The sequence below is a fragment of the Diplotaxodon limnothrissa genome, linkage group LG1 (genome assembly GCF_057381915.1).
Source record: "Diplotaxodon limnothrissa isolate DT_005_m linkage group LG1, D_limnothrissa_male_GT1.1, whole genome shotgun sequence".
NCBI classification, from domain to species: Eukaryota; Metazoa; Chordata; class Actinopteri; order Cichliformes; family Cichlidae; genus Diplotaxodon; species Diplotaxodon limnothrissa.
Genome location: NC_140596.1, coordinates 38,449,168 through 38,472,336, shown reverse-complemented (window position 1 = coordinate 38,472,336; position 23,169 = coordinate 38,449,168). Strand labels below are relative to the sequence as shown.

Below are 23,169 nucleotides of genomic sequence, written 5' to 3'. Positions count from 1 at the left end.
CCAAGGTCTGTAGGACGACCAAATCTGTCACCCAAACAGGAATCTGTTTAGGAACAACCCAGGAACCAGTAAGCCTTAAATCTTCCATGAACTGGCAGCTGCTGGAGCACCAGCACCACGAGTGAAGCCAGTTACTGTAATGGACTGATTGTGCCAACCAAGAATGAAGCCTCTGCTACAAAACATACATGAGCTCGACTGACATGTGCAGCCGCCTTCTGGAGAAAGTTTTATGGTCAAACGAGACAAAGATTGAGCTCTTTGGTTATAATGACAAGACCCTGTTTTTATTTTGTTTCTTTTAACTCAAGATAATAACCAAGTAAATGCAGAGGATTTGATGCCAATTTTACAGCATAAGTGCTGCACATCAGCAGTAAATGTCAGCACTGGGTGTCAACAGTTCGCTCGTGTTCAGAGCTTTTTCTATACACCCACACTTTCCTGTACAGAAGGCAGACAAGTAAGTGTGCATCATTTGATGGCAGCTAATCCATCAAATTAGTTCACAGCTGTTCTGTAAAGGTCGTTCAATGGCAATAAAACGTACCAAAATAAATAAACCGTTGATGAGGTAGGTTAGAGGAAGGGCCTAAATACTAAAGATGTCCTCAAAGGGTTCAGAAGCCATGATCACAGCTACACTGTGTTTATCTCTACTGTCTGAGCAACAGAGCAAAGTCCACTTCCTTCTTCCTGTAAGATCAGGAGCTCTCCTACCCCCTGCTGCCCGTGGACCACAATGCACTGCTCTGCGCTTTCCGATATCAAAACCTCCACCAGCTCCTGTTCTGTCCCTGCAGGCAGCGAGCCCTCCGAGGTGAAGAGCAGAGGAGTGGAGCTTGGCGCTGACAGGTCGTCTGTGTGGACGTACACGACGGCGTGCTGGATGTTAGCTACGCTATCTCCCTCTCTTGAGTCAAGTGTCTTTAATTTTGCTTCCTCTTCTCCTTTTTCTTGTGATCTTCTCTGCTTGACCTCACCTCCGTCCTTCTCTGCTGTGCCCTGAGGGATGAAGTTCTTCTTGGGTCTGCCTCTGATTGGCTTTGGGTGACTGCATCCTGAACTTGCTAACTCTTGTGGAACCTCCTGATTTCTGGTGTGCATCTCCTCTCCACGTCCTCCTTCTTCCTCTTTTTGAACTCCTCCGTCTGTCCTGTGCTGAGCTTGGTGCCTCAGCAGACTTTGTCTCACAGTGTAAGAAGCGCCGCAGTGGCAGGTGTATGGTTTCTCCTTCATGTGGGCCGACTTCACGTGCCTCCTCAACTTGGTAGCCAACGTGTAGCCTAGACAGAAAATTCAAAAGTACATTTCAAATGCAAAGATTTACCAAACATGAATATACAATCTGCTGACTCAGATTAGCAGCTCGTAAATCAAAAGTATACCCTGCTTTATCCTCCTTTTTCACTTTAATGGCTGGTGTAGTATATCTATATATTTGTCAGGGTCAAACTTTAGCAAATTCAGAGCATAAAGTTACAGTTCAAGCTGCACAACATGTCTCTACACATGAGCTGAGCATGATTAATCCAAGGTCATCTGTCATCAGAAAAGCACAAAAAGAGCGGAAAACAAATTAAACGTGGATGATGGAAGATGAGCTGACTCGTTGTTTGCAGCTGTGTTACTTTTTACACCTGTATTGTTTTTTGTACAGTGGACGTCTGATTTCATAACCCATCATTATTTTTAATGCAATTTACAAAATCAAGAAAAATCTGATATATTACAGCCGTTGTATGTAAAGCACTCAAGGCCTGTGTTTATCTAAGAAATATGATCCTCTGGAAAAAAGCTTTAAACTAAGAACAGCTCATTATTCTCTGGCTTGTAGAACCATCTTTAGTAACTTGAAGAAATCATTTTCTTCATTAGTCTCTCACGTCGATGTGGAGGAGTTTCAGCTCACTCTTCTTTACAACATGGCTTCAGTTCATTGAGGACTGTCGACATTCATCTATCTTAAGGTCATGTTAGAGCATTTTAATCAGGTCTGGACTAACTGGGCCTGGAGTGCTTGGAATCTTTATCCTGCGGCCAAGCTCCATCTCACACACACCGACTGCAGAGTACTTCAGTGTACGGGGGAGGTCACGATCAACCGTGACTACAAGGTGCCCACCGCTCCACCACCCTGCCTGGCAGATGATGAGGTGTTTATTTCTCACCAGTTATGGCCAAACATGTCCTCGTATTTGTCCAAAGGACTTTGTTCCATGTTCTGTTTAGAGAGACGAGGCTTTCAGTTCAGTCTTTTTTTGATTTAACTGTCATGAACTTTTACATTTAACATACTCGTGAGAGCTGTAGAGCCTCAGGTGTAGCTGTTTGTCTGAGCTTTGCACAGTTTGAGCCTGGGTGGATCTGTTTGGATGTGCACTCCTGGGAAGACTGCGGCTTCATATTAACACACACCTACATGCAGCACACTGTCAAACCTCCTGCTTTTAGGGAGTCAGGCTCACTTATACATTTGATCATCAACACCTGCCTCTTATTTAGGGTGCACTTGTTTCTTCACAGGACTGTAAAGAGTACTCTGAAAGTTCTTCTTCACAACACTAAATAACCCTTCATGTATCTGTCAGTAATATAACGTCCATGCTCACTGCTGTAAATACAAGAACAGAATTAAATGAGGTATAAATACATCTCAGTTGTCCGTGAGAGATAAAATGTTTCTTGCATGTGCTGGACATCAATAATAAAACCCTGAACTTGATGGATGCATACTTTCTGTTTGATGCTTCGTAAAAAGAAAGCTGGCCCAAGTTGTAACGAGTAGTTTGTGTTTTCCAGTCATGCATGCAGGACACAACGTTTGCAGATGAGTGAGACAAACGAGGCTATTTGGAGGGAAATTGTCCAACTTGCCTCATTTTAGGTTCAGCTGCAGTTTTTAACAAAAAAATAATTTCTAGTTCTTTGACAAAATAACAAAACAGAATATAATGTATATAAGGAGGCCTAGTGCTTGACACGCACTGTTGGTTATATCGATGCTTGTTTTGACTCTTAAACCATCTTTAAGTGGTTCACTGATCTGACGGATGGTAACACAGACACCAGTTTTTTCTTGTGGATGAAGGGTTAGCAGGTTTCTGAGATTGGTGCGGTGCTCTTACTGTTGGCTTATTTATTCGTCTTTTCAGGCTCGTAAATGTGCACATTATTTTTTTACACCTTTAAATGCACAATGACTTGCTAAATATAAATGAATGCCTTTAAATCAATTGTAATCATTTTCCTTATATTGAGTCATGTGTATTTTTGCACACATACTGTAGTTGTGCTTCATTTGTTTGTAGTAAGAGGGAGAATACATCTCTACGTTTGATTCAGATTTTGACTCTTCAGGGTTTGATTTGAGGCTTTTGTGTTTAAAGGTTTAGTTGTTAATATCGATCACCCTACAGCGTGACTGAAAAGCCTCCCGACTAATGCCTTGTGGTGTGTGTGGTCTAAATGTGGGTTTCTCATAGTGTCGTTTTCAGAGGTTTTAAAGTGCATTTAATTAGAGCTCCTACTCTATAGCTTACTTCTCTGAATCCATAAGGCTTGTGTTTTTCTATTTAATGTACTCAACTTACTGGTTTTCCAACTGGGACAGTATATATAAAGCATACTGTGCTACACAGAGTTACAAGATGCCACAGAGGTAATTATGCAGAATTATACATTTATACACATTACAGGACTTGAGGGATTTCTCATCCTGTTTCATCCAGGCTGGGTGACGGGGGCAGCAGCCTAAGCAGAGAAGCTCAGACCTCCCTCTCCCCGGCCACCTCCTCTGGCTTATCTGTGGAACACGAGGCGTTCCCAGGTCAGCCGAGAGCGTGTCCTGGGTCTGCTGCAGAGCCTCATTCCTTGCTTTAAAAAAATGATTTGACTTATAAAGCTTTAATATGCAGCTCTAACCTTTTCCACAGATAGGGCAGCAATGGGGTCTTTCTCCAGTGTGCAGTCTCTCGTGGGACCTTAGGCTGTGGGGGTCCCTCAGCGATTTTCCGCAGTAGCTACAGAGAAAACCGCCTCCGGTGTGGGAGAACATGTGCCGACGCAGCTCCGGTTTTTGGGAGAATGTCTGACTGCACTCTGAGCAGGAGAACGGCTTCTCTCCATTGTGGATTCTCAAGTGGCACTCAAGGTTTCCTGCACACACAAACAGACAGAGACAGTTGCTTATTAAAAGGGAGGGGTCGGGGGGGCTGTAGCAGCAGTGGGAGCAGGGGAATGATGCATTTGTCCAGTAACGTGTTGGTGGTGTCACTTTGACGAATGGAAAGATAAACTGCAGGAATTGATCACAGCTGGAAGCGACATCGAGTGGAAGGAAAACAGCAGGGTAACAGTCACTTATTGAAAAAAATGATGACGTCAGTGTGACCAGAACAAATGTGACATTTTGGGAAACACTTTACAACAGTAAGAAAGTAACACGTTTACTTTTCAGCAGCGTATCGAGTTGAGAAGATCAATATCAATTTGATCTGTGTGTGTAAACAGTTTGGTTCAGGGAGACGACTAACACTGAAAACCTGCTTCATTTATGACACTGCAGTTTGAGCATTTCTGTGTTTCCATTAAACTGTTTTCCTGTTATCCAAATCAAAGGTCTCACTTTCACATCTATGGACAATTAACTGAACCCCACTAACTGCTTGTCTTTGACCTGTGGGAGGAGACAACCCACGCACACAGAAAGGCCACAGGCTGGCGTCACACTCGGGACTTTCAGTGATATCCTGGGACACGACTTTAACAAAATGTCTCTCGTCTCATTTTGCTTTCACTTTCATGATGATGCCTTTATAGCATCTGTGAGAAATGACCAGCAGAGTGAAATTATGAATTATAAGAATTTAGCGATTGTGATTCCCTTATCTATTTTACTTATTGATTTCAATCCTAATTGATTCACTTATCATTTCTCATTGTGCTCTCAGCTTAGCATTAGCTTGCAAAGAGCTGAAGTAGCATGATGCAACTTTACTGCTGCACTCTTGTCCTTTTGTGTAATAAACATAAAAACTTACACGCATATTGTAGTGCAAGAGCAGCAGGACCGACAGGCAAGCAGACCAACAATTCCAAGGAACTGGACTACTGGGAACCAATTCTCTATAAGGACTGGTTTTTGATTCCCATATTCACCAGCCAATTCAATTCTTACTAACACATCTACATTAAAAAAGCTGCTGCCCCCCCCCCCCAGAAGAAAAGAGCAGCAGCTCTGACTGCCTCTGAGTGACTGAGCTCCTCAGCATATGTCAAAGGCTGAGCCCACAGAGTCCTTCTTAGATTAATAGACACATTGATGATTTATTGATCCCTGTTATATCAGCAGGATAAAGAAATAAAAATAGCACAGTCCACAATAAATGAGCACAGTGAAGTGCCACAGGTGCATAGTGAGGGTCTTATACTGTGAGAAAATCCAAATCAAAGAGTAAAAAGTAAAACTAAGGATTTGCATTAATAAATAATATGTCCCCTATAAATCAAAGAAACTGCTGCAAGAAGATATAATACAGAATCTATTAAGCCCGACAGGTGTGTTCACCTGTGACAGAAAGGAGAGTTACTGTACAGCTGCAGGAATGATTTCTGCCTCATGGCAGCACCAGGGAGAAGCAGCTCTGCTGCCTCAGTGGAGCAGGTGAAATTATGGACTTCATCAATCATCTTCCTCACTGCATAGTGTACAAATGTAATATTGGGTTCTCTTCAATGATGTTTTAGGTCATATCTATGGAGAAATATAGAATAGTCTAAAAACTGCCGAAAAAACGATCAATGTTCTCAAATAAACTGTGGCAAAACAGGAAGCCGGTATATTTTATAATCGTGCTAAAGTACACTAATCAGCTGATTGTTAGTTTGTGTGGCGCCCCCTACAGCGGCGGGGTATAGACCTTTTTTTATTTTTATTGCACAAAAGGATGCGTTGGTAAAGTGCAAACTGCACACAGGACAGAAACAGCTGTGCTGGAAGCATCTGCACATGTAGCCTATAGGTTTATTTTGTTAAATGTAATAAACACACAATGAAGTGAACCAACAGCACTATCTGTCTACATCTAGATTCAGGCATTCCTACAGGCTTCATTTACCTTGTTTAGTATTTGTTAATTGTGTCAAAATGTTGCTTTAGAGTTTGCTGCAGCACATATATGAAGCGCCTCGAGGCGACTCTTGTTGTGATTTGGCGCTATATGAATAAAATTGAATTGAATCATAGAGACAACCATGCAATCTGAAATAAAGAGCACCCTCGTTAAAGTCGGACGAACTGATTACACCTGATAATAAAATATTAGCAGGCCGGTTATTAAAGAGAAGCAGTGTGAGTTTAGATCATGCAGTTACTAATGATCATAAAACAAAAACCTTCTGACTGCCAACAGGCAGCGTGACAGAGAATCTCACTGCTGGTCTGAAAGCTGAAATGACTTTGACAGTCACAGAGTTTCAACTAAAATATGCAGACTTATGGCTAAAACAGCTGTTTGCATTTTTTCTGTCTCTTTTCTGCTCATCACATATTTTCTTTAATTATGAAGAAGTGACTTATGAAGCAGGTATGTCTGACAAATTTATTACATTTTCTTATATTAAAACCAGACCTGGTGTTCTGTAAAAAGTTGGCCATTTCCAGCCGAGCACATCTGACCAGTGATCAGCTTGTTGCAGCTGAAGGATCACACCCACGCCTCGGACGTTACCTTTCTGACTGAAGCACTTCCCACAGTGCTGACAGATGTGAGGTTTTTCCCCCGTGTGGAGTTTCATGTGGTTCCTCAGAGAGCCCGAGTTAGCCAGAAGCTTGCGGCAGACTGTGCACTGCACCTGGGAGAGGAGAAACACAAAAGCAGCACGTCTTCTTTCCTTCTTATTAAACATTTTCACTTCAAACTGCTGTTCAAGGAGGAAAAAGAAGGAAAACAAGACTGGCGTGTAAATTTAAAGATGCTACGTGAGTGATTTCAAACTGTGGTGCTGAGACACAAACAACACTGGGAAACAGCTTTCTTCACTGCACACAGAACGAAATGAATCAATTGTATGCACTGTCCTCCTTATTAAAATTACTTGAAAATGTCGGCGCATGTGAGAGAACAAACACCTAACAGGGTGGAACTCTTCCCTACCTTAGGAGGCTGAGTGTAGCTCATTCTACTGCAGTGAAGGAGGCGGTGGATGCGTAGGGATGGGCGTCGTGCGAATGCCTTCCCACAGTGCTCACAGGTATAGGGTTTCTCCCCCGTGTGCAGGACCATGTGCTCCTTCAGGTCCCGCTTCAGGCCATACGTCTTCTCACAGTGAGGACAGGAGAAGGGACGCTCCCCGCGGTGACTCATCTACACATAAATAGATTTTATACAATATTTAACTCAATCTGTTTCTTCTTGTTCAGTGGATCATCTGCCTCCCCCGCACCCTATCCCAAGCATCTTCTCCTCACACACCGGCCCTCTGCATGTCCACCTTCTCTTCCTCCTTTCCTCCTGCCTGGCAGCTCAACCTTTCTACTACCCCTCCTCTCCATGCACATGTCCAAACCATCTCAGCCTCTCAAACTTTGTCTCCAATCCACTCAACCTGACCCCCCAAAAACATTCTGGTGTGCAATTCAGAGGCCACTTTTTCTACTCCTTGGCACAACACTTTTTGTGTCCACCACTCAGAATAAAAAAGAAATAAAAACATTTAAAAACTGTGTTTTTACTTTACTTTTACTGTACTGGAGGAGAGGAATCATTCAGGGACTCAAAGCCTGGACATAAAAAAGGACACGCTGAACAGCACGGAGAGAAACAAAGATGTGTGAGGATGTCTACAGGTGTAAGCAACCTGCCTGTGGTTTAGCATCCAGACTTTCCAAAAAATCTTACAAGTTGCTCTGACCCTGTACGGTCTCAGATGAACAACAGCACTTTGAGTGGAAATTGCTGCAGTGACAATTTACTGCTTTTTAAATGCACTTTTCCTAGAAAAGTGCATTTAAGACCCTTTGTAAGGACCTCCATCCAACCTGATTTTTCTCAAACTTCAGCTCATCGCAGACATATTGCTGTACTGTGTATATACAGATCAGCCACAGCATTCTGATCACTACCTCAATCATTTGGATTTTGTATTCAAGAAGAGGAGAAAATAAGAGAATAAGAGGAGAAAAGGGAGCAACTGGGTAAAAAAAGAAAGGCATGAAATGAAAGAAGAGGCTTTTGATCTGGTTCTAATAAAGTGTTTTCCAACTTTTTTTTTATTTTTTAACACTACCTACACTGACACTTTACATCATTCAAATAAATACTTTTTGTGCAGCCTCTCAGTTCACCCAGTGTCAGAAACAAGCTGATGTACTTTCATTCCCTCTCACTATAAAACACCTTTCTTCTGATTGGTTGCTCCTTATGACATCATTCAAAGCCAGGACTGAAAACAACTGTCTGAAACAGAGCGTTTGGAACAATCTGGAGCCAGTGTCACAAGCTTTATTTGTATATAAGTGAACCTCCTAACTGTAACTATATTAACTATATTTAATATGTGCATTCACCATCATGCGGTGTACTTATGAGATAAAATTAAGGAGTCGAAATAAAGGACTAGTCAGTAAGCTGACTGAGTGATACCTGATGAGCCTTGAAGCTTTCTGCTGACGTGTAGTTTTTCCCACACTCCTGGCAAGTGAAAGGCTTCTCATCCGTGTGACTGAACTGGTGTTTCTTCAAGTGGCCGATCTGGTAGAACCTTTTACCACATATGGGACACTTGTAGCGCCTCTCTCTGGTCTCTGAATGCCACATATGGGCGACTCCATCGGGACAAAGCACTGCAGCCATCTCACCTTCTGGTATCTCTGTTGAGCTTTTTCCATCTTTGGTGGAGGTCTGGCTCTGTGCCTCTAGGCGTTTGGATGAGTCGGGGCGGGCATGGAGTCGCTTCACCCGGCTGTTCAGGCAGTGAACCCGTCGGGGTTTAGCAGCCAGGCGGGAGCTGCAGCGGACAGGAGCGGGTGCAGGGAAGTCTCTGGGCTCTGCCATTATTCCTTCAGCAGAGTTACAGTGTGGCTGACTGTCCACAGGAGACGGGACACTGTCTTTGTTACCAGTTGCTGCTGTGTCATTATCAGGTGTCCTGTCTGTTACACTGTCTGTGGTATCGTCCTGCTGTCTGTCATAGTCTGGACTCGGCTCCGACAGCACCCCCTTGACTCTCTTCCTCCCTTGTGTAATTGGGTGACTCCTCTCGATGCATCTTTTGGGGTTTCTATCTTCATCTTCTGCATCATCCTGCATTTTCTCTTCCTGTTTGTTAGCTGTCACTTCTTTATTGATTGACACACTGGCAGCTGTGGCTTCTGAGTGGTCTCTCTGCTCCACCTTCTCTCCTGACCAATAGAAATACAGTGAAGCTGTCAAAAACACCACAAATTCTCTGTTTCCAGCTTTAAATATCGAGAAATCTGCATTTGCTGCTTTTTTCTGCCTTATATCATGGTAAACTGAATATTTTGAGGTTTTTGTGATTTGAGTTGGAGAACAATCAGTCCCTGTTGGCTTTCAAAGGGCAGAGCACTTCCACACATGTTTTTCAGTAGGAGGCTGTAGCTGGTTGCTTAGCCTACAATAAAGACACAGGTAACTAATACACCTCACAAACTAAACAAAGAGCTATAATATGATTTTACAGAGGTTAACAAATCAGATCATTTCTTAAGCTAGGCTTAAACTAGTTGGCTTCCTGTTGTGGTTACCACAAGACAGTGGCTTTTAAGCTAGTTCTTCCCCTGCCTCCAGTAATTATGCTAAGCTAAGCTAACAGGCTACTGATGGCAGCCTCAGGAGGAGGAAAGTGCCGTCAACTTCCTCATCTAAGCATGGATACAATCATGTTATGTTGGAAACATCATTTTACTGTACAGCATAAATGTCAGTGTTAAATTATTCTTTACTTCATTGCTTAATTATCACATAATTTTTAACAAGCTATTGCTAGCTCATTCTGGCTAATGTAGCAATTGGTTAAAACATCTAGAATTCAGAACTATCAGATTTCAGACACTGCAGCATTTTTTACATTTTGTATTGCAATACTATGCCATGAGTTTTTAAGAAGTTAAACATGGGGGACTGCAGCTGCGTCTTCCTCCCATATTAATCCTCCTATCGTCAGTATGGACAGTGCTCATCGTTGCCTTCTTTTTTCTTACCGTGCTCACTGTATTCTCAGTAAAAAAAATCAAATATATCTTTACATTAAAGATGGACACAGTCATTGGACATAGACACCCACTGAACTGTGGCTGCCACAGCATGTCAGGTTTTAAACAAGATGGCAGGATTATGGTATGGATCTCACTCAGAAATCAATAATCGTTCACAGAGCACAACCTGAATCTACTTTGATCCTTTATACACATCCTGTGGCTGACAGTCATTCAATTTGTGCAACACTGCTGTGCCCATAAATGTCACCTCTGCTGACACGGCTCAGTAATCTGGTAAAATTCCAAGCATTAAAGATTCCAGTTGTCCAGCCTGTACGCCCAAAGACCGGATTTCAAAATGCACACATCAGGTTTACTGTGAAGTAGGACTTTAACTTACGGGGGGCAAAAAAAATTAAACCTTATTTTGGGGCCACAGTGCCAACCTTTATGTTTTACTGGACTGGTAATTCTACGCTGTTACGACCCGGCTCAAAAGCCGCAACATAAAAAAAAGGAGATGAATAACAGAGTGTGGGTGAGAAGAGGTTTCATCCTAAAATGGAAAACCAGGTTGGCTAAAATGGCTGGTGCCACCAAGGCAAAGACTAGTGCACTGCCGGAAAGCTTGCCTCAGGTATGCTTTTATCCACACCTGACTAGGTGTGGCCAATTAGCACCAGCTGAAAACACTGAGACGATTAAAAGCTGCAGAGGGACGTAACATACGCACACACTTTTGATTTTCCACTGACTGAGATTATAATCATAATACTTGATGGTAAATTAGGTTTTCTGGACTCATAAATATAAATACTCCAATTTACCAAACTAACCCACTGGAAGTTGTCTCCTCAGTCATTCTACTCAGTGACTTGAATATGAAGTGTACTGAAGAAAAACTCAACTTTACAGTAAATGTTTATGCTGTGCTTCTACAGCCTTTTTCCACATTCACTGCAGCCCTGTGTAGACTTGACAGAGATGCGTGTGAGGATGCCAGTGGTACCTCGGCCAGTCTTTAACCTAGCAAATGTGCACTTGTTAGTGCAAAGTGATGATGGTGATGGTTTGCAACTTTGCTGTCACTGACAGCCCAGTTATTTAAGCTCTCACATTTAAAGCAACTGAAGTCTGAATGCTAGAACACAGTTTTTGTATCCTAGCAACAATGAGCGCTTGACAGAAGTGCTCAGAAAATGAGGTCGTAGGCACTTAACACGGAAACAGCAGCCTGTGGACACGAGCCCCATCTGGAAAATAACTCTGTTCAACAAGTGCAGCACAAGAAAAACTGAGCTGTTGTAACCGTCTGTCTTTTATCTCTGGACTGCAGTGAAACATGGACTAAACCAGCTTCAGAACTAATGCCTAAATACGGCAAAGCTTTTGTGCCTCAATTATATCTGTATCACTGTATTTATGTTAATGTTGTGCCTTTATGTCCTAAATATCCACCGAGCACCGCTGTGCTGTCCGTGCGCTAATTAGGTTTAGAAACAAATGTCTTTACTGCATTTAATGACTTACAAACCCATATTTAGACAAACACATACTACTTATGGACAGTAGTTGTCTGGTTTATGATTTGCTTGCTGTGTTTTTCTTCTGGAAGGATTTCAAATATTTTCCATCTATTTCATTGCTTACCTTTGTTCTTTCATTATTTCTTGTTCATTTTAATTCCTTTATGTACTCGTTATTTTATTCTTTATATTGCAATTTTCTTTCCCCCCTCTAAATCTAATTACTATCTGCCACCACAGCAGTGTAACCTCCCTGCAGGGATCAATTGCTTTTATCTTATTATCTTTCATTTAGCATTCAAAATTGTGTTGGAAATGCATTTGAGATTTATAGCTTCAGCCTGAATCAACACGACATAAGCACAAGTTTAATAAGACATCCACAGTCTGGTGCTTTTGGGTATTTTCTGCATGAAGCTCCTCCCCAGTGTCCCATCGATCACAGCATATAACACATCACTCCTCCACAAACATAAATAATAAAAGATAAGCAGAGCTGGAGAGTATATTATTGTCTCTAAAACAAATAAGCTCAACATTTGTTTCCTTCCATTTTCCCTTTTAATTAATGCATTCTGTGTTCCAGATTTTTTTTTACATCTACTAATTATTAATCCCGAGCTTCCATCCTAGTTTTCAGTGACTTTTATCTGACTGCAGAGATTTTTCAGCGTGCAGTTCTCGGCTGAAACTAAATGATGCTGTTAAACATGAAAATAATGTTGACATAGAAGCTGAGACATTCAAGTCTCAGACCTACGAATTGGAAAATGTCCCCCTCGATCCTGCAGGTGAAGCACATAAATCAGTATAGAGAGAAAACTGCACCTTACCCACTCGAACTTCTGTTTGCACACTTCACAACAACAGCTATATGAAGTACAAGAAGTACTCCAAGTACTCCAAGAGTACGACTATTTCCAGCAAATGTGTCTGATTTGTTAACTCATCTTGACATTTGCAAAGGGTTGGATACACAAAGATATATCTATGCAACTTTATCCAGAAACCATCCACCTAGTTGTGCTCGTTTATGCAACTTTACAGTCAGCCGATCATGTGATCCTGGTTTAATACATAAACTCTTACAGATACGGATCAGGAGCCACAGATACATGAACATGTAATAACTGAAAGGGCAAAATGTTATCGCAGACGTTGACAGGCTGGTTTCTGATGCTGCTGATCTCCTGGGATCTTCATCGCAGCAGCACTGAAATGTCTTGTTCATGAGAAGCATTGGGAACTCAGATTACGACTTTCTAACTGCACTGAGCAGAGACAGCCACACAACGGTTGACAAAACTACAGAAACAGTAAGCTGCAGTGGGTTTAAGCTCAACCAAACTAGACTGCTGAAGAGTGGAAGTAAGGAGACTTTACTGCTAAAAGTCATTTTATGAATTGAATCCACATATCATCATAACAACAGGCTGATGCTTGTGTTACAGTGTTTTTAACATTAGGACGATCAGCATAACGAGACAATCCCTCGAATAGCCTGTTGATGTCACCACAGCTTTCCTTGGAGGCCAGACGACCTGATTACAAACATCATCTTCTTTTGGCTAATGCTTAGCCTAGTTTAGTGTAATTTAACTTGTTTGCTAGAAAGCTAATCCTAATAAGGAGCCACATCTGTTTTTTTATTTGTCATTATGTAGAGTTTGTAGCTAGCTGCTCACTGTTGGATTTTTAAGACAGCATTAAGGCGATGCATTGAAAAGCAGCATAAGCATCATATTCTTTGGATTTTCACAGAAACCACTTCATTCAGACAGAAGTAACGAGCTAATACGAAGGCCACATGAAGTTGGGAGGTCTGTAGTGGCTAAATCTGCAGAAAGTCTGCAAATCTGCCTCAGCACCGCTCATTTTACTGGGACTCTCCACCATTTGACCTTAGAACTGAAGAAGCTTCTCGGATGAGAGGTCAAATGTCTTCAAGCAACTTAAAGAAGTCCAGACGCTTTTCTTTCCAAGCTCCTTAGACAGCTTAAGAAGAAAGACGTTCTCTAGGACCGGTGAGGGACAAACCCGAGCGAAAAAGACGATAAATATTGGATTTGAAACTGTTAGTGAAACAGAAACTCTTCCTTGCAGATGACAGAAGATGTTGGTCTCTGTGTTAAATAGATAAATAAACCTTTGATCATCTCATATATTAAATGTATTTTAATTGGCTGTGATTTTATTTTAACATGCTGCAAAGTTCTGTGACGATGCAGTTAAAAAAGACAAATACAGATCTGAGTAAAAATCCAACTGAGAAAAAGCTCTAATATTCCTAATATAACATAAATGACAGACTCTGACATGAGGAGACCGTGTTCTCGCTCTCACCTGTATGTCCAGCGGAGTCACCACGAACATGTGAACACACTTTTCCCACGCTGTCAGCGTACAGCAGCAGCTCTGTTCCCGGCTGGATGTCCCGACACAGACGCAGACGGACATCCACACACTCGCCCTCGCACACATCCCCCCACACACACTGCACCGACACGTTCTGCTGGGCTCTGCTTGGTGCCTGGCAGGCAAAGCTGGGGGAATTCAACAGAAATACATACTAAAGAAAAATGTATATAATCAGAGAAGCTCCCAGAATTTATAATGCATTATTGCATTTGATTACTGAGAATTAGGGCAAAAAGGCTGAATGCCAACATAATGTATGTGAGGTGATGCATAATGTGGCAGCAGAGTCTATTTGATTACTCTTTATTTTCTTTGTCTGTGTTTGAGTCTCTGATGACCCATCGCAGGAGACAAGCGTCAGAATGTGATGGTAATATTTGTGTTTCCAGTTTCAGTCAGTGAGAGATAAATGGTCCAGTTTTCAATCAGGGAACTGTGGAGTACACTGCCTGCAGGAGGAGGTAATGTGGACGACATGCAGGCTGCAGCACTGAAAAAACAAACCACCTGGTAGAAACTTCCAGAATGGACGGAGATGGCTGAGGAACAGGAAGTTTCAAATAGTGATGCAGGAGCCATTCCAGCATCCAGATGTTGAATATGATGGGTGCTTTATACGAAAAGCTAAACATTATCTGAACACTCCAACACATCTAAGCAGCAGCTGCAGCAGGAGCCCGTGGTGCTAGCACCGTGGACAGCTGATTCCCCATCACACAGCGAACACGCCTCCACCCAGGCTGCCACTCTCCTTCCATGCCACGCATTGAACACGTACCTGAGTCTAGTAGAATATCTAAGCCTGAATATTTTCAGGAGAAAATCAACGTCTCCCAGTTTGTCTTGTTTCTGCTTCTATTGCATAAGTCACGATGGTAAAATCCAGACTCCAGGCTTACTGAACCAAATCACAATCAATCAGAATACTCCAATAATAAATTACACTGAATGTGACATTGAATCACATCACCTCCATGCATGCTGGACATTCACGGACCCACTCAATGAATATTACACAAACTTTGTGTCCTTGACCACAAAGTTTGTGCTGAAATATCTTAACAGTTATTACCTGCTAACTATACTTAGACTGCACTGTCATGAATTATAATAACATTATTAGCCTTTAGATTAGTGCAATCATTCAATGTCCTGTATTTGAATAAGCAATTATTAATATTTTACCATTTTATTTCCCTGGTACATGGAAATTATCACGCTAACTTGTGTTATTTTTATACAGAGTGTATTTGTTTGCTGAATAAATAAAGGAACGTTGCATTTAAGGAAGTCCAGCCTGTTCAGCCTCCTCTGTTTTACTGGGTGAGCTCAGTCACTGTGCATCTGAAGTCCAAATGTGATACTGGACAAAGTAGGTAACCCTCACAATGAATACAGCCTGTGACTTTTTAAGAACTGCAACTCTGTACTGTTAGCATGCTAGCATTGTCTGTGGGACAATGTTAGCATGCTAATGTTACCTTCTGGACAAAGAACCATTGTAAATAAACTTCTGGTCAACCACAAGTTTAAATGTTGCTAGTTGGTTAAACTACTCATTAGTTTTTTTGGTTTATTTAACGTACACCAGCCGATAATGGTTGTAAGATGTTAGCAACCACATGCTAGCAGGCAGATAGCAGCAACGCCTAGCTCCTTTTCTTTGTGACAGGAAGTTGTGAACATGGCGTTCATAAAACCAACCAGACTGACGTGTAACCACACTGAGTGCAGGGTTTGCCACACTGGCATTGGCACACGGCGCCACACGTGTTCATGACATTTGAAAGCCACTTTAATGATTAGAGAAGCAGTTTCACATGCATCAGGAGTATTTGCAGGGACAGTGTTTGACCTCACCCATTACATCCTGCTCAGTTTTCATAGGTCTACTATACACTACTACAGTTCCTGTAGGACAGTGATGGACGTGACAAATTTGATCTGTTTTTATTTCAGTGGCAATAAATCAGAGGAGGAAGTGTTTGATTTCACTGTCCAAAATAAATCAGATTAAATGTCTGCTTTGAAAAACTGACTTACTTGACCCAGACGGCTCTTTGTATGGAAGCATCTCGAGTTGCTGCTTTCACCACTGAAGCCTGGAAAACACAGTTAATATATGTTTTATAATTCACACACCGTCTCCCATCCTGCACCGGGACTGACTCTGCCATACGAGGATGAAATATGTACTTTTATTATAATGTTCAGAATTGTGATAAGTACCCTCCCGTCTGTCTCAGAGGGGCAGCTTGTGCATTGTACGTGGATTGATCGAGGTGCCTTGCAAATTATCTGTGAGAAATCTTTTTTTTAAAGATTAATCACAGATAAAGCAACGCATCGCTGACCAGATCTCTTCATGTTTTTTCTCTTTAAAACGTTTGGTAGAAATTACAAGCAATGATTCATTATCTTCCCACAGGGTCTGCACTTAATTAAGCAGAAACACTCCCATTTACTGCTCTTGCTCCGTCTGCTGCCGACACAGCACGGCATCCGACAAAAGCTCCCACACAATGTGAAATCGTTATGAAGCATCTCAAGGCTAACCCCACAATGAGATGCCTCAGTCAGCCAGGAGGGATTCAGGTCTGAGATTTCACTCTGCTGGAACGACGCTCGAACGTTTCTTTTCTTACAGGATCAGCGTGTTTGCTGAAGAGTGCTTACTGCTTTTGTCCTGCAGAGCTGATGTGACGAGCTCAGGTGCAGCCACGATTCAGGCCCAAAGATGAGATAATTGAAGGTTTCTGTACAGGTTAAATTTAATGACTGGCGATTTGTTCTATCTCTGCTCAATGTTAAGCATGCAGAGAGAAACTCTATTATCACATGCACTTATGATGGCAGCGCTTTAAAGGGCATTAAAGCAACAATTTGTCCCACAGCTGAGAGTCAGCTGCATCATAAAGACACAAAGCTTTGAGGCAGGAGGAAGGAGTAGAGCTGTGAAATAAACACCGAGACAATAAAGAGTCCAAAATCACACACAAACAAATCAGACTGCCGCCCCTTATTGAACTTGACACTAATTTAGTTCACTTTTCAAGTTTGATTTTTCACTCATTCTACATGCAGTAAATATTCAGCACGTTCATCCATGTCCCGGCTTAACCACAGGGCACTGGAGCTTAACCCAGCTTCCACTGGGTGAGGTGGGAGAACACGCTAGAGGAGCGCCAACACAGACAGTATAAAACATGGATGGGGCTTCCAGGTGGGAGGCGACAGCCACAGCTCCCAAAAAACACTTCTAGAAAAAAATGGAGGATCATCTGTGGTATGAAACTGCATGCTCATTGGCTAACGAGCTGTCACTCACATGTCGTTAGCCAATGATCGAACAAGAGGGTGTGAACCTCAGTGTTTGTAAATCACAGATTTATGTGATGAAAAATGATATTTTTCAATGATATTTTTTAATGCTCGTTGGTGGTATTCACAGAGTATTTTACTGTATTTTATTAAATATCCATATATATACAAAATCACCATGAAAAATATTGCGATTTTATCCCGTATCAGTTTTTTCTCCATCCCTAGTGATGCTCATGAACATTAACTGTGCACAATAACCAGAGGAACACATTTCTGAATTTTGAAAGTAAAAACTTTTTCAGGCTTTTACAAATTAAAGGTCACTATGAACAAAAACAGAGAGATATTTTCAGTGAACCGTACAAACAGATTCATGTGAAAATCAGCTCCAGATTATAGCTTTGGAAACAGAGGGGTCGAAATATCAGATACATTAAAACAAAAGGAAAAAGAATAAACATAAAAAGGAAGTTCGCAGTAATCAACAATCTCAAGGAAGTGAAAAGATTTTAGCTGGAAAAATATGATTTTTTCTTGTGTTACTAATATTAAAAGCAAACGACGGTGGTGACAGCAGGCAGACAGCACAGTGTGTGTGTGTGGGGTGTGTGTGTGTGTGTGGGGTGTTTTATACGTGTGTGTGTGTGTGGGGGGGGGGGGGGGGGGGGGGTGTTTGTGTGTGATATTGTCCACTGGTGGTAAAAAAGCTGTCACAAAGAAAGTGACTGCTTTCACCTCACCTGCAGCAGACACTACCTTCTGATAAGTTCAGTGGTTACAGAATGACGAGTGACGTCCTGCCTTCCTGTGGGATAGCTCACTCATCATCACTCACTAGGGCTGTGCGATATGACCAAACTCTCATATCCTGATATAAAACATCCATCGTCCCGATAACGATATAAATCACAAAAAATGTAATGTAATATTTTCTGTAAATTCTGTGAATCTCGGGTTGCTGAAGTGTTTCCAGCTGGGCGTCATGTAGCTGGAGTCGGGTGTTTTAACTGATGCATGAAACTGCACATTTTTAGACATAGGTTGTATCGGCTGCTGTTTTCTTTGTGAGTATTTATTACACGGCGTGCTGCAGGGAAAAGCCTGTTCTAACGTTTGAGTCTAAGGTTTATTTTTTAGCACCTGACGGCTCTTTTTGGCTTCTCATCCGTAAACACTCTGCATCTTTCACGTGATTCCGTTTATTTTGAAAAGTCTCAACAGGATCTTGAGCTTTATTGTGAAAGGTTTATGTGGAAAATAAACAAGCGGACACGTGACGCGATGGTTTTACTGTCGTTGTTGCTAACAGTTTATTTTGCGACACCACGAAACAAACGATAGACATTTTTATATCGTCATCTGATACATATCGTTATATGGAACACTCACTATGTAATCATAGTTTGAATGCAGTGTACTTTCTTTTTAGCGTGACTCTTTGGCTGCAGGCTGTACTCTCTGCTCAGATTCAGCCTGAGAAAACAATCAGTGCAAACAGGTAATGACCCGAGCAGAGCAGAGGTCCTCAGAGCTGAATCCTGAAAGACCCACAAACAGGCAACAAATGAAGGCAGCTGCTGTAAAGGCCTGGCAGAGGAAAAGAAGCATTTTGTGATGTTTGTGGTTTTGAAGGATTTTCATCCAACTGTTAAAATTGTGTGTGTGTGTGTGTGTGTGTGTGTGTGTGTGTGTGTGTGTGTGTGTGTGTGTGTGTGTGTGTGTGTGTGTGTGTGTCCGTGTGTTTAGCCTGTGGGAAGATTTTGTACCTGTAAAAACCCCAGAATGAAAAATAAAAGTCAGTCATTTCAAACACAACTTAATTGTTCGACTTAGAATCCACTATAACAGCGTGCAGAGCCAGTAATGTGTCACTGTCCCAAAGCTTAGGGACCTAAGTGTCATTTAAAAGTTCAGTTGCTGCTTCACCCGTTCTCTCTCCCTACAGGCTGATTTGCTGGCCACTGCTCTGCCAGTCTGTGATATCATTCAGCTGCACCTCCTGTCGTTTTTTTTCTCCCACCATCGGGACTCCAGCTCTGCGATGTCACTGAGGACAAGATGTTTGACTTTTACTGGATCAACAGTGTCTGTTTATTTCTGTGAGACAGAATCACTGAAAAGACTTTCAGGAACACCAGTGTGTGTTTACTCTCCTCACTTCCTTACATACCACATGCACAGAATCCAGATCTGTAGCTTGTTTTTGTCTCTGTCAGGCTTACAGTTCTTACACAGCCAAAACAATGTCATGAATCATGATTCACCTGCTGGTCCAACATATATTCTTCTGCACATGCAGCTTTCTTTACATGTCTGAGGCCTTCCACAGCTATTTAGCATGTTTGAACTGGACAGGTGAATACTTGGAGGTAAGTACTTGTCTACAAGATTGTGAGGATAAAGCCAGATGTCTGTCTCTGTGTAACTCTTGGCTACGAGCAGAGAATAATAACAGGAATGTAACCAATGCAGAGGCTTCTTGCGTGAAGACCTTGAAAAAGCAAGCAGCTGTGACATGACGCCGTTGCTGCTCGGGCCAAATAACAGGCTTGTCAGTGAAGCTTCTCGATACTGTCGGTTTAGCGTTCTGGCAACCTCCAGGGCTGAAAAATAAAGCCAACACGGAGGTGCCAAAAACTTCATGTCCTGGAGTTTTGGCTGGCTCCAAACGCGTTTCAATCTCCAAAAAGGCCCATGTTAACATGGCCAATTTGACAGCATTAAAAAGTTTTTTTTACAGCTCTGTACAAAGAGTGGTGTTGGCCTCTGTGGATGGTTTAACCCCTTCATAACAGCTCTATGGTTTCCCTCCAGAGCGACAAAGGAGTGCTGATACAGAGAGCTGTAGCTGCTAGCTGCCCCACAGGCCTCACCTCCACTCATTCAAGTTACTCAACTGGGCAGTTCACACACAGTACAGGTGGTAGTTTAAGTTTAGCAAGCATTTGATTGGTCTTTTGCCCAGCCCTAAACAGCAGTGTCTACATGTGTGAGTCACACACATACAGCTTATAGATGCAGCTCGCTGATATCGGAGCAGTTCCCCCTCTCATCCAAATATGCTCACCGTCACTGTATCCAAAACAAAAAACCAACACGGCTGTGGCTAAGACGCTGAAGCTTCAAAGTACAGAGTGCAGAAATCTACAATAGGTAGGGTCACTTCATTATGTCCATCTTTTATATACAGTCTGTGATTTTCTCCAAACACTAATACCTTACAGTAGCAAGATCAGACTCCAAACAACTTGAACAATCTCTCCAAACAGCAGCCTATTTGCTATTATCTCCCTGCATTATATGTTAGCTTTGCACACCAGCTGCTGGTACTGCATGCTGAAGCAAACAGAGAACAACAAAGTGCACTGAGTGGATGAAAATAAGGACATGAAAGTGTGCTCACTGATAGCCAGTGCAGATATTCAGATCTGGAAATATTTATAAAATAGGCCCAAATGAAAAATATACACTTCTCCTTCAAAATCAAGCACAGTCAATATTAAAAGTGACTATAGCCCACTCTGTCTGCATACTGTGAGCACTGTGCATTACCTGTTCTTCCTCTGTTCTCGTGGCCTGATCTCTTTCGGTCTCAAAGTTTGTGGCGAGTTTGCCGTCTTCACTGTGAATTTCCGGCTCAGCGTGATACTCTGAGGCCCACTCAATGTCCCCGTCTCTCCCCAGCAGGGATCCAGCCTCCAGTGAGCGTCCGACCCACCAAAGCCCCAGCCTGCCCTCGTGGAGACGTGAGGGGCCTACAGCAAAGCCACAGGGAAGCGACGAGTAGAGAAATGAAGCAAGAGCAGATGGGACGGGAGGACCGAGAAAGGCCATCGAGCTGTAGAGAACAATACGAAGCAGGTTACAGGCACGAGTTAAACCAAGGATAACGTTGTAAACTTGCAACGCTGTGCTGCACATATTTGGCACTGCAGAAGATCTAAGCGTCCCATGAACCACTTTCATTCCAGCTCACTTCCACCACTGTTTACAATAGCTTTTAAACAACAACTAATTTTTACACTACAATTCATTCTTTATTGTACTTCATTTGAACTCTACTTTTGAACGCTTATTTGGATCCCTCTTGAATTTTTGCAGAATACTTAAAAGTTCCTGCTGACGTTCAAGATTATTTTTTAGTTGAAATGCTGCTGTAGTTAAAATGCAGCCTTCTGACTGTAATTCCAGGGGCTCATCAAAACTATAGCATTAACAATGTAGGCATTATAGCTACCAAATGAAAAATTCTTAAAGATACAAAACACCCTGTAAAGCTCAGATATACCGAAAGGTCTGTAAGACAACAAGCTGTATCTGAAGGCAGGTGCAGCAAAGGTCCAGGAGAGGATCTCAAGGGATGAAACACATCACTGGACAAGGTCCATGGATTCTGCAAAGGATTTTTATCCTAGTATTAAAGTATCTTTCATATTTATAGCTTAATGTTGCTATATCTCAATATTATATACTAATACTGTTAAGTCTGTGTAAAAGGAGGGGGTATTAAAAAAGTTCAAAACTGGTTAATGCACTATTTGTAAATTATATTTCAGTTTTATTTCCATTTGCAGAAACCAAATATCATTATAACCATCTAATGCTCAAATATAGCTACAACCGGTCATTTCAACAGAGGTGGACTGACTCGTTTAAAGATGCACCATCAAAACTTTGGACTTTTTCTTTTCATCTTGAAAATTGTTGCACTGTTTGTAGTATTTACTTCTCACGTTGTATATTTGACTCTCACCTCTGATTATCTGAAAGGATACTGCTTTAACCTCCTAGGACGTGGCGTCCACATATGTGGACATCACATTTTGGGCTGTCTAGCCACAATGCTAAATTTTACACATTTAGGTGTAAACATGTTCACACGTTTGAAGTAGCACTTCTGGACAAATGTTTCGTGTTTCGTGCGATGTTCAGAAATCTTTGACAATATTTTTACACTGTCACAGACATACGTCTTCCTGCAGCTGTTAGCAGCATTTCAAATGAGCCATACTGCTCAAAGAGGCACAACTGGGGTTTTTTTTTTTTTTAACTCAGGACACCAAATAAAGAGTTTTGCACATCATTTTTTAAATGTGACTTAGTGTTCTATCGAAATTTAAAGCGAATGTCCTCATATGTGGATATCAGTTTTCTCAGAAACTACATCAGGTAAAAAAAAACATTCTTTGTTTTCAATCAGCCCAAATAGCAAAGAGAAATTAAAAATGCATGCCATGAAAGAGTTCGGGTCTGAGGTTGAGCAGGACTAACGCAGGGAACACGCATTTCTGGCCAACTGTGATCGCTACAGCTGCGCTCCTAGGTTAGCGGCAAAGCGTTTGGCTCAGTGTAAGCAGTGCAGTCTCATACAGCGGACCGTGGACTTGGTCCGTTCGTTCAAGGCACCTACGTTGCTGTGAAAGTCAACAGTAACTACTGGTGTCGATGTTTTACAGCCACCAACTTTTCAGCCCGCGTAGCGTTGGTTAGCTAACTAACTAGCAAAAGTCCGTGAACCACAAACGACTTTCGAAGTTATTTCTAGAATTATAATAAATGTGTACATACACAGTGAGCGGTCGCTATCTCGAACAGATAGTTTATTATAACACTATATGTATTCCGCTTGAAACTCTGGGAAAGCCATCGTTATCCAGCAAAAGAAAACATCAACCAAAA

At 41.9% G+C, this 23,169-nt stretch overlaps 1 protein-coding gene across 1 annotated transcript; it reads right to left on the bottom strand.

Annotated features, from left to right (window-relative positions):
• Window positions 1-531: 531 nt before the first annotated feature.
• On the bottom strand, window positions 532-23,169 carry znf408 (zinc finger protein 408). Its single transcript, XM_085358241.1, has 10 exons — window positions 23,059-23,169; window positions 21,043-21,328; window positions 16,210-16,268; window positions 14,092-14,291; window positions 9,089-9,403; window positions 8,646-9,049; window positions 7,158-7,367; window positions 6,732-6,855; window positions 3,925-4,158; window positions 532-1,286 (listed from the first exon to the last, which is right to left on the bottom strand). Exons 2-10 carry the CDS (start codon window positions 21,322-21,324, stop codon window positions 640-642), a joined length of 2,475 nt encoding a protein of 824 aa, XP_085214367.1. The 5' UTR covers window positions 21,325-21,328; window positions 23,059-23,169; the 3' UTR covers window positions 532-639.